Genomic DNA, 13234 nt, shown 5'->3' on the forward strand with positions numbered 1-13234 from the left:
ATCAATGACATCACAAAATTCAAAATATACCACCCGCGCTAAGTAGCCAAAGCATTTACTCGTATTTTTTGAATAATCATAGTTTTGAGTGAGAGGAATTTAGGAAAAGAGCGTTGATTTAGAACTTTGGGAATTTCACAAAAAATATATGTATGTGTACATGTTTAGAATAAAATATACATAGTTGAGGTGAAATTCTTCCAAGTATAAATGTAAACAATTCAGTTGTGAATAACTTTAGTCCTAATATATGATTCGCGGGAAACGCATAACGAAAAACGATATTTCGAATAAAATTTAATATCCGGTTTACTTGTTAATTCAATTTTCAATTAATTGAGAAGAAAATGAAGAAATTTTCTGCATTACTGTTGATATTGGTGACTGCGACCGCTGTGACGCCTACTTTGCATAAACTGAAGCATAAATTATTCGGTGGTTATGGCGGTGGCGGCGGGAATTGCTATACTTGCGGTGGCGGCGGATACGGTAATTACGGTGGGGGAGCGGGAGGGGGAGGGGGAGGGGGAGGCGGACGATATGATGTCTATGCTGTTAAACAAATTCCGGTTTACACAGTTCAGCAAGTACCCGTTAGTACGGGTGGTTATGGGGGTCATGGAGGTTATGGCGGTGGAGGTGGTCACGGAGGTTATGGCGGCGGCGGTGGTGGTAGCGGCTTAGGTGGCTACGGTGGAGGTAGTTTTGGCGGTTATGGTGGCGGTAGTTTAAGTGGCTACGGCGGTGGTAGCCAGGGCGGTTATGGTGGCGTTGGGCAGGGCGGTTATGGTGGCGGTGGTCATGGCGGTTACGGCGGCGGAGGTCAAGGTGGTTACGGAGGTGTTGGTCAAGATGGTGGTGGCGGCTATGGCGGCTATGGGGGAGGCAATCTGGGTGGTCATGGTGGTGGTGGCCAGGGTGGTGGCGGATGCAGTACTTGTGGCGGCGGCGGCGGCGGGTCCTGGGCCACTGCCAGCGCATCTAGTGGCAGTTTTGGTCGATAATAACATGTGAAAAATAAAAACTGCATTCTCACTGCGTAATCTATCTAATAACGTATTTTCTTTTTAATTTCAATATTAATGTTGTTCATATAATAATAAATTTTCAAAAGTTCGTAGAACATAAACAAAGACTAGAGAAAAATTTTTTTCTCAATTCTCGTAATACAAGATTTCTTAAAAAAAAATAAAAAAACATTGTTTTTGTTTTGAGAATTTGTGGACAAAATGTATAAAAGAAGAGACTAAAAGTAGTTTTACTCCACCATTTCCTAAAGATATCCGTTATAAAGAACAAGGTACTGCATGTTTTTTAATGTGAGAGGCGCTAATGTAAAGAACGGCCAAATAAAACAAACTGCCAATAATTGGAACTATTTTGGTTTACCTTCATGAGTAATTTTACTTCTCGTCTGCGAAGTGATCACACCAAAATGAGCCAATCGGCTTATGCTATCAGTTTAAATAATTTTCATTAAATATTAACATAAAGCGTAGTGTAATATTATTTATGTCGTGATGTTGTCATATCATGAGTGAAGAGACTTGTGACCGTACATCAATGCTTGGATCAGTGTGGGAAAGATGTTCATATATAACACAATAATCACTACAAGGAAAAAAAAACCTTTGGAACACCAAGCGAAAATGTATATCGAATCTGTCTTTTATAAAGCTCCATAATAATAATTGATTCCCAGGTTTCTATAAAAATTGTGTTTCTGTTAAAGTAATTCTTAAGCAAATAATTTTGATGCATTTTAAAGAAGAAGCATAAGCTTTTTTTCCGAATCAGTATTTTGTGCTGCATTAATAGGAAAAGCGTGCAACACGCTTTTGGAGGAACTATAAATTTGCTCCGTAAAATAAGAAATATTGGTAAAGCTCTTAACGGAAGAAACCATTGCGAAGCCCATAAGGAGGAGATATTTTTTTCTCTTTTCTATACCCGACACCACTTGTGCTACAGGGTATATTAAGTTTGTGTGGTCGTACAGAATGTCTTAAAATAGACCCACTATTTATCATACAGATCGATTCAGAAAATGATTCTGGTCTAAGCCTGTCTGTCCGTGTCATGAATGCTCATCTAAATTTGTGTTCAAGCTATATGTCGCAAATTTTTGATATATTTTGATGAAATTTGTTACACTGACGTGCTTTCATCCAAGGAGGAACATTACTTCAAACAGACCACTTTTTTCACACTCCCCATGTAACGCCCTATTTTCACAAGTCGTTATATGGGAAAAATTCTCGACAAAAGGGTCTAAATAATAGTATTTCGCCATGTTTTGAACTCCTCTCATATAACCAACACTAAAGTTCACATGATAAAAATCAGATCTTAATAGTAATTGAAAATAAATCAAATTAACTATTGTAATAGATAAATATATATAATGTTTAAGATTAGTGGTGGAAGATGCGGCGGCAAGATGGCCTTGCAATAATGGAGAGGTTTAAACTTGAGGATCGCTAATGTACAAATAAAGAAAATAAGAAAAGTCTAAGTTTTAGTATCTTGTGATGCAAATTGATCCATGCGCTGAATTTGGAATATGTACCTTAATTTTTGTACCCCTCGGTCACAACTATTCTTACGGAAGGTAAGCCTTTATTTCCAAAGAGTTCTATTTTTCAATATACAGATCCACAGGGTATTTAAAAGTCGGACTATCCCGACTATAATATTTTCACTTCTTACCGTATAAAGATTCAGTTTTCATTGGAACGGTTATAGAGGACGATGGTATGGGGCCTGCCGCACCACATTTTTCTTACTTACTTGGAATATCCAAATAATATTATAGAGCGAGTTTTGCCGAGAAATTTTGAAAATTTGCAATTTTTTTCTCATATAACGACTTTTGAAGATAGAGCGTTATCTCGGAGGGTCGAAGAAGAATGAATTGACCCATGAAGGTTTTCAATCGCATTCATCGTTGGGTCAAAACACGTCAGTGTATCAAATTTCATGGAACTATCTCAAAAATTGCGACCCGTAGGCTAAATACAAAATTACATGGGCAGACATCAGACGGACAGACAGGCTTAGATCGATTCAGAAAGCTATGCTGCGTTGAAAATTTCACCAATTCGCTTATGGGCGGTTGTAAAAAATCGTTCAAAAAAGGGGAAAAAAAAGTGCAATGTCTTCAAATGTGTTGCAGACAAACATGTGAATAATAGGTTTTATTTGAACCTACTTTAGAAGGTTCACAGCGTTTCTAACGCAATACGAATTTTTATTGATTTTGCCTCCCAATTCTATATAATTTTATAAGGTACCAATGCCCTTAAGCTTAGTGACTTCAATCAATCATTGAAGCACTATTAAAAGATTCTTTTCTTGCCAACATCACTTTAGGGATTCCCTACCCTGTAGAGAATCAGCTCACAGGAAATTTGAGTTCGTTCAAGGACAAGGGAGAAAATATTCGGCCGACGCTGCTTGGGTGACGTTATTAATCAAGCTTTTGGTTAGAAACTCCTGTATAAAACTGAATAATTTTGGCTCGCTTTGAAGACAACGAGAAAAGCATTATCCTGAGATCATACTAAACTCAAATGCCTGAATAGAATCAGACAGGAGCATTTCAATGCGTCTTCTTTTATGAATGTTTTAGTCGTAGATGATTAAAATTTGGAACAAAAAGGCATCAAAGTCCTTCAAAAACACATATTTGACCCGAAAAGGAATGATTTTTGTAGAACGACTTGGCCTACAGTTAACTTTTGTTCCTTTTTTGCAGTGTCCTCCAGAATTTTACCTAAAGTAACGAAAAGTTGCTCATCTTTCTCGCAATCAATTGAAAACAAAAACGAAAGGGAGACCCCCAATATGTTCGCTGTCGCTATGAAAATTACTCCAGCAAAATTGTTAAGAAATTCAAGATCCTTTAAGCAAAGTTAATTTGTTATCAGATTGCTAAGACTTTACTAGAACTGTTTTGTTGGAAATGCAGCGGATTGAATTTCGCCTTTTATAATAGCAATAAATAGACTTTTTGGCTGGCTGTGACAGTGTATCCAAGTGCTTTGGTGAAATCATATTGCAAACGTATTAGAACTTTACAATTTGCCGTGACCCGAGGCCCCGGTCATTGAGACTTTCTAGAGAAGAAAAGGATGGAATGACGATATCACGAGCATGAACAGTCACGCTTCACGTCTACGCATAATGAATAAAAATGACTTCACTCTTCAAAACTCAATCTCTATTTTGAGAAACGCTGGCACTTTGGATGTCTTCTCGAGCTCATCCTGACATTTGCATCGTATATTTCAAGCTGGGGAAATACGGAAAATCCAGAAAGGATAATATTTTGAATTCGACATCACAACCGCTACAACTCTTGGAAAATTTTGCATTGGCCATCTTGGAAATCTCTCTATCGCTGACCACTTATTCAAAATATTAGCAAAAATCGGATAACACGATCTATGTTAAAGTGGTTCTTTTTCTCTCAAGCTTAAGATTGGAAATGCCAGCAATTCGTCACGTTTACTACTCCCATTGCTAAGCGGAAAATTTAAAATTTCTCTTCAGTTTTTGATCAACCATTTGAAGCAGACTGCATTCCATGTCCGCAATGCCTTTCAGGACCGTATGTGCAATGATATTGAATGGAATTTGGAATGGATAGCCCAAAGACAAGATTAGATCAGGTATATGGATGATGATTGAATGGTCTTTAGGAAAAGGCCCCGTCTCGAAATAAATTTTGGCCGGTTCATAAATTGCCCCCGAAGAAAATGAATTTTTAAAGTCCTTTTGTAATTGATCAGTTCAAATCATAATAAATTTCCTGCTATAAACAATCTGGAGCACTCCTTACGTTACATGCATTTCTATGTTTTACTAACTCGTTAGCATCACGAGGTGTATCGATTACTGGAATTGGAATTTTTTCCGATTTTGAATTAAAAAAAAACAAAATTTATGTAGTAAAAAACAAATTTCAAGATATAATCGTAACGAAGCTAAACCAAACTAGGGCCGTTTGAATGGCGAGACCCTATATTTTTCTCTTTTTAAGCAAGGTATGAGGACAATTTTTTGCCAAGTGTAAAATTACTTGAAACGAGATTGTGTAAACTCTTGAATGACGAAATTAGCAAATTATGGCTGGGGGGCTTATGGTTGCTTTTGATTTGAAAGACAAACAAAGTCAAAGCTAAAAACAAAAGATGAGCTGTACAGATAATTGATATTTGTATGAATGTGTACTTTCCCCATAAACTGCACTGCAAGTAAATATACTTAATTATATTAATAGTAATTAGATGTATATGGCAAATGAAATAATCGGCCAGACATCAGGCGCACGATTGCTTATGCAATAAGTTGCAACGGAAATCAGGTAAAGTTAGCTTAAATTTTTAAATCGCTTTTCTTTAGAAGATAATAGAAACTATAGGGTAATAAGGGTTAACGACGTTACAAAAAGCGCTTAATCAATTGACCGACACAGCAAACGCTGGAAAGTTTATGAATAACAAATTGAATCGATTGTGTGATAAACTTGTAATGAAGACCGTCAACTTAACTTAATGACTAAAGTATAATAATTGAAAAAAGTACCGAGAAAAAATGTACATATTTTTGTTTTTGTATTTTTTTTCTGTGTTTTATTTCGGTCTGGGAATATAAATTTGAAGGCTACAATATTTAATAGGATTAGTTGTAACGGATCTTTGCTGGTAAATGCACCAAGAAAAGCTTTGATTGATTGAGTGCGATCTACGAGTCTACGAGCGGATTTACTTTTGTATATATAAATATGAAAAAATTATTGGCTTTATTGTTATTTGTAGGTGTAGTCACAGCAGTGCCTACACTATTCAAAAAGAAAGGCGGCGGTGGTGGCGGTGGCGGCGGTTGTCCAAGATGCAGTAGTGGCAGTGGTGTTTTAATAATTCCTGTTCAACCAAGGCCAGTTCAGCAAGTACCAGTGCAACAGGTGCCTGTACGGCCAGTGCCAGTACAGCAAGGTCATCCTGGTGGCACCTGTAATACTTGCGGCGGGGGTGGAGGTGGTTCTTGGGCTACAGCGAGTGCCTCTAGTGGCAGTTTCGGTGGATAGTGAAGAGCGAAATCTTTCTTACAACTTGCACATGCATATATGTATAAATTTACCTTTAGCCTCCTTTTCTTTATTTATTTTTTTTTCTTTTTTTTATGATTAAATAGTCATAAAAAACATGTGAAAAATAAAAAATAAAAAAAATAATCATTCATTCTTTTTATGTATAAAATATATTGAGTAATACTTGTAGTCGGCAGCCAAGAGTTCGAATTTAATTAGATTTTCGTTTTCTTGTAATTATCCGGATATTTATTCATTAGTTATCGCACAAAATAAATGATATGATAATGATCGGGGCAAGATTCTGGAATGAGTCTGCTTCGCTAACTATTGCGAATATTCTCAATGCATAAGCACAAACCGAGATTGTTGCTGAGTGGAAACGGAACTCATCTGAACGCAAAATAGGCAAAAAACCGTCAATTCCAGCCCATATGCGATATTAATCTAAAAACTTTGGTTGAAAAATAAGGAATTTGTTATGTATGCGTACATATATGGACACATGTATGTATTTATCCGGAATATAATAAAAGTACTTCCCAACACATTGCTTAAACTGACCCAACTCTTAGCCAGCAAAATATAGAGCACGTATGTGCCAGCGTCGTAAGGCGTCTTAAGTTTCCTGCCTGATATGCTGTGTCCTATATAGCTCTACTCAGTAATACTTTATGAATCAATAAAACGTTTGTAATTTTTATTTACAAATCTGTGATTTCTATTCAAATTACTTCTTGCGTACAGTTATGAAAACCGTTTCTCGCCGCCTGTTGAAGAGCGAATATCCTGATCTCGGTTCTAATAAAATCATAATAGCGGGATTTAACTAATTTCGACATTCATTTTGTAATACCTTTTGGAACGCTTGGGTTCGGGTACCCCATCAGATATATATATACTAGATTTTAGTAATTTTTTGTTGTACGCTTGTATCCCTTTTCAATTTGCAAGCCCTTGACAGTGACAGTGCCAAAAATCAAGATAAATCACACAATCATCTCTCATGAATATTCTCCATATATTTGGCAGAAGAAAAACTTTGAAAACAAATGTAATCTGCTCACATCTATAATGGAATCAATATAGATATTTATTTGAGTATGAAAAATAACCATTCCCTTATAAAACGAGAGCTTAGAACGGCCATCTTAGCGTATGCTTACAATTCATAAAGAACTTAAGAAAGTTTTCATATCAATTTAGACACATTTGCTGAGATATTTTCAAAATTGCAATTTTTTCTATAAATAGAGACTTTTCAAAATAGGGACTCATATGGAAAGTGGTCGAAAAAGCGGACCGATCCAAACCATATTTAATAGCGTTAATGATTAGGTTAAAACACGTCAATGTACTAAATTTCATCAAAATATCTGAAAAGTTGCAAACTGTAGTTTGAACGCAAATTTACATGGACTGTCATCAGGCGAACCGACGGACAGACAGGCTTAGATTGATTCACAATAATTTTCTCAATCGATCGGTATAATAAAAGTTTGGTCTATCTTAAGCGCTTTTGCGTGTTACATACGTCAACGCAAATTTAATACATCGTGTCCTATAAGTGGTTTAGGGCAAAAAGACCATCCGCGCACTTGAAGCATTATGAAAAAATACGCCTTTTTCTTTTTTATAACGTAATGATATATTTAATGAATAATATAAAAGAAGCACGATAAGCATGTTGTAACTACAAACTAACATACATATATGCATCGATTTATATGTATATACGTATTACATTCACGAACTACTATGTTATAGCCACCCACACGTCCCGCATCGATATGATTTTGATTAAGAAGATAAAAAATCGCATCAATAATTCCTAAAAAGTTTGAATTTCCTCTATCTCTCTCTCTCTTTCCTTCAGATTTTCATTTTGATTCTTCAGAAAGAAAGAAAAGAAAGTTGTACTCACAATTGAAGGCTTGCTAGGCTTTCCAGTAAGGAATTTTCAAATCTTCGAGCTCATTGCTTTTCGCAAGCACAAGCCCTTTTAGCCATTTCTAACTGACGTGTTCTTCGTGAAGTGAAAAATGGTAAAATAAATTTTTTTCTTCAAATTTTCTACAAATAAATGCAAAGTTTTTTTAGAAAAAGCTCAAAACCTTTACAATGACTGACCAAAATATATGCCTTGCCAAAGACGAAGTTGATGCAGTCATTGAGTGCGAACTACACGATCTTGAGCAACTTGAAGGTAATAAGCAAATAAACGACGAAGCAGCCACACCGTTTTCATAGTCAATTGTAACGATTGTGTAACATCACCACCGTAATTATACACTAAATGTCTGTTGTTCACATAGTAAATTATAACCTGAGTTGTGGTCTCAATAAGGGACATTTTACAGAGAACTTTCCCTTCTGTCTAGGGAAGACTAGGAGAGCTAAAATGAACATTACGCAAGGAATCTTAAAAAATCTCGGCGGGTAGCAGCTATTAAAGCATAAATAGACGAATTTATATAAAAACGGAGGACAATAAAATTTATACATATATTCAACAAAACATTTAGCGGACAGTCACGTTATTAACTAAATTTAGTGAAATGTTGGGAAAAATTTATTCATGATGTCCATCATATCGCACTCAACATCGATGGATGGAAGTATATCAGTTTTACAATTATCTTTGCAACATGCAAAAATACAATATGACTATCATCGTCCCTACGTCCGTTCATCTTGGCTTGTAATTGTAAAAATTACAAAACTCGAAATTCAGAATTTGTTTATAAAAATCCGTTCCGTCCAATCGTCTGCTAAATTATATGCTTAATTTGCAACTTCGAACTTTGAGTACATGTGTACACGCTATATAGTGTTAATAGGATTTCATAGAGGAAGTGTGTATTAACAAAAAAAAAAAAAAAGAAAAAATCAATATATCATTGTTAACGCCTACAATTAAGAGAGAAAGAATATCGATGAGTATCATAAATTTAAATGAGATGATGGTGGGTAATCAAGATTCGCTCTTTCTCTCTCTAGGTGGCGCATTTAATTTTCCTGCTTGTTTTAACTTATTTTCACTTTAATAAGTGTTCATTAAATTCAAACATGATTGCATAATGAAATAAAGACAAAAAAACATCAAACATTTTTTATTACTTTGTACTTCATAATGACCTCGTAACGAACACATCAGGAGACGGCGAGCGAAACGTATAGATAGATGCCTTAGGCCGAATGACATGTGTAAGCGGCAATGAAGATCATCAGCAGTAGGTAACTGGGTTTAAAGTTTTACCAAAACAAAGTTAAAAAGTTTGCTTCCGTTGATTTGTTTTTAATGTTCATCTCATAATTTCTTTATGCAATAGTTTTTCTTTTCTTCATTTTGAAGGTTTTTTACGCGAATTTTGTAATTTTTCATAAAAGTTTTCCTCTTTTCTTACAAATATATAAATATAAAAATCATCAAACACATCTCCACGTAAGCTCATACTTTGTTAAACCTTCAAGTGATTTGAACAACGAATTTGCGGATTAAATTCAGAAAAATCAAAAATGAAGGTGTGTGTGTTGTCAAAGTGAAAAGTAATTTCGAATTAACGAAGCAATGGATTAAAAGAAATATCTCAAGAGCCTTTTTCTGTCTTCTCTCTAACAGTTCTTTGTATGTTTAATGGCGATATGTGCGGTAGCTAAGGCGGGTTATGCTGGTGGTGGGGGTTACGGTGCTGGGTATGGCGGTAGTGGCGGAGGTTTCGGTACCTCTGTTAATGTGTATAAAGTTATTTCGAAAGGAGGCGGCATCGGCGGCGGCGGCGCAGGATTCGGTGGCGGATTCGGTGGAGGCGGTTATGGCGGTGGCAGTTATTATAGTGGCGGCGGGGGCTACAGCAGTGGCGGAGGTGGCTTCGGTACCGGAGGCAACATAAAAATTATTAAAGTAATATCTCAAGGTGGTGGTAGTGGCGGTAGTTATGTTGGAGGCGGCGGCGGTGGTTACGGTGGTGGCGGTTACGGCGGTGGGGGTTACGGTGGGGGCGGTGGTTATGGCGGTGGAGGCGGTGGCTTTGGCGGCAGCGGCGTTGTCAAAATTATTAAAGTAATTTCTACCGGTGGAGCTGGCGGCACGTCAGGTGGTGGCCTCGGCTACGGCGGAGGTAGTTATGGTCACACTGGAAGTGGCGGGGGCTGGTGGTGAAACAATTTTTAATTTAATTTGATTCAACGTCTTCCCTATTGGAAGCGAATAAATCTTCCGTATTAAAAATTCTAATAAATATATTCTGCTAAAATATAGCCCCATCGCAGAATTTTACTTGAACAAGTATTAGAGGTGTGTAAGAATTCAATTCGAATCTCATCATCTTCGCGTTTGTGAATACTATTAACAATTATTCGAAATTATTTTGGATTAGAATTCGACATAAGTTTAATATCTTTTCAATTTATATTTTCTGACTAAGAGTATCATTTACTGAAAAGTAATAAGTTGAAAGCGTTACTTCCGCTATTATTATTGTCGTTTTTTTTTTAAATATATGTTGGAAAATTCCTGATGCATTCGAATAAAGGAAGTTCGACTCGAATCAGGCGGACATTGAAACCGTTGCGATGTTCTATATAGTATTTCTGAAACTGAGCTCCTGTGCAAGTCTAGTGTGATAGGATGGACAGAAAATAACCTTTTCCTTTAACCGTTTTATGGCTTACCGTTTTCTTTTACGTATTAACGAACTTGTTGTTAATATTAACGAAAAAAGGAAAATTTCATTTCTTTTTTTTTTTACCAATAACACCAAGCTAGATTTAATTCGAATATCATATAGAATTTGACTGGCGATAATGGTGTCTTTGAGACAATGGAATACAATTAAGACCGCGCAAGAAAACGCAGGTTGCTTAACATTTCCATATAAATGTGATTGTGTAATGGATTTGTTGTTGTTTTTCTTTTCTTTTTTCGTACAAGTCTGATTAACATAATAAACTCTTAAACAATAAATGCTGTGTGGATGTGCATTTTGTCTACTATTTACCAATGTCTTAGATAAGCTTGAAGATTCAAAATTGTCTTTAACGTGGACAACAATCGCAAAGACAACCCCAATTTAAAAGTGCCGTAGCTTTTTAACAAATTAAATAAAACAAAATGCGCAAAAGCGCATCAAGAAATGTATGAAAAACATAAAAGGCAAATAGAGTTAATTTAAACAAGCAAAAGGACTATGCTGGGCCACGAACCGTCATAAAACAACCTACACCGTCCTTTAATATGAGGCGTTACGTGGGAATTGGTCGAAAATCGTTCCACCATTCATCCTTGGGCCAAAACCTGTTGTTGTCACAAATTTCATCAAAATATCTCAAAAGTTGAGTCCTTTAAATTGAACGCAGTCACAAGAGTAATTAGTATTAGATTCGATGTAGAACCATCGCGTGCGATCAAGCCATAATGAACACAAAATCATTAATTGGTTAATAAAAGCTAATGAACGGTCTTTTCTTAGTTTTAAAGGCGAGAAAATTCACTTTCTATACAACTGTAGTCATCTCACTAAATATAAGAGAAGTGAAATGTAAGAAATATTTTCTTTCTGTAGAAAGGAAAATTCCCTTTGTGGGAGAATAACATCGCCATGCATTTTAAATGATGCTGAGATCACATATTTCTTAAAGAAGAAGTGCAGCACTGCATTCAGCTAGGTGCAGCATTTAGCTAAGTGCAGCGCTGCATTCAGCTATAAACGCTATATTTTGCCTATATTTTGAAACCTCAATGCGAGTTTTAAGCCGAAAACAACACTTAAATATTTATAGTAATAGTATGACGCAATTTCCAGGATGTAATTATCAATACGATAAGAAGGGGCCAGCAAATGACAACTTCTTACATTTTTGTTAAGTTATTATACACACATTCTATTAGTTACATATCATGCATGCAGGTTAACAAGATCAAGCTGAAGAGCTTATCATCTTACATTGTGTCAAAGTAAAGTGAAAGAGTACGTCAAGCATTAATACACGGGAATGTTGAATGGACTCAGGAAAGTTATTTACAAAGAATGTAAAGAAAAAATGGCTAACCCTAAGAAACACCAGAAGTAATAGATTGGCAGGAAATAACAAACACGTTCAGTGCGAGGTAGTTCGCTTTTTGTTTTCGTACATATATGCATACATATTTACTATAGCGGAAGCGGATTTGAAAGATACGTTCAGTTCCTAAGCAAACCTTCAAGATTTATGTAACAATCATTGAACAGTCAATGTTTTTATTACTTGTAGGCGTTGAAGATCGATAACAGCAAAATTACAATTAAAGGAATGATTTTAAAAATTCAATATTTAAAGGAGTAGGAAAACAAAATCCGTTGAAAATAATGCAACTAATATGCTCTAAGTGAGTGTAAGTAAGTAAGTGTGTTGTAAGTCCGCTATCATTTGACTTAATGATGTATGTTAGCCAATCGACTGGAAAATATGTAATTGACTTTGTGCAAAATAAACCAGAAGCCGAACTTTTAATAATTTTCTTCGGGAAATAAGAAAATCTTCGTCAAGAGGTTGCTACATAGTCATCTATTAGAGTTTGACGTTTACATTACTGATGAATGATGTCTCATACATGGCAAATACACGATAAAAATCAAGTGAACGCATTACTTTTCAATGCTTTTTAATACAAAGAGTTTCCCCACAAGCATAATAATATGCGCAAAATTTGTCAAAGCTTGATGAATGACCGACTTCGAGTATTCACATTATATATCAGATTGTCTGAAGCAGAGCAGCGATTGCAGTAAATGTTGCTTGGAATATATTGATTTTTACATTAAGCATAGCTAGGAAATATCACTGCATTAGATTTATTCGACTCCCAGGAACACATATCAGAGACCTCAGAAAATATATATAATATATATATTGGTCTGCGTAAAAACCGAATTTGATTTAGTTATATCCCAGTTTAGAGTACCCAGTTTGCATTTGTTAAGATATTAGACTGAAATTTGGCTTTAAGCTGCAAATTTCATATTATGTTCGACAGGCACTGCAAGGTTTTTTCTAAATTTGAGATAAATATGTAATAAAATCATCGACAAAATAAGCATAAATATGGTTCCAATCAATCAATGGATACCGTCATTATTCGCGGTAAGAATACTGTAGAAT

At 35.7% G+C, this 13234-nt stretch overlaps 1 protein-coding gene across 1 annotated transcript; it reads left to right on the plus strand.

The window, feature by feature from the left end:
* The first annotated feature begins 294 nt into the window (after positions 1-294).
* On the plus strand, positions 295-10256 carry LOC119644758 (glycine-rich cell wall structural protein 1.8-like). The gene is made up of 3 exons (XM_038044481.1): positions 295-996; positions 5823-6058; positions 9717-10256. Exons 1-3 carry the CDS (start codon positions 348-350, stop codon positions 10254-10256), a joined length of 1425 nt encoding a protein of 474 aa, XP_037900409.1. The 5' UTR covers positions 295-347.
* The last annotated feature ends 2978 nt before the right edge of the window (positions 10257-13234 follow it).

Source organism: Glossina fuscipes, unplaced genomic scaffold (genome assembly GCF_014805625.2).
Source record: "Glossina fuscipes isolate IAEA_lab_2018 unplaced genomic scaffold, Yale_Gfus_2 0, whole genome shotgun sequence".
Lineage (NCBI taxonomy): Eukaryota > Metazoa > Arthropoda > Insecta > Diptera > Glossinidae > Glossina > Glossina fuscipes.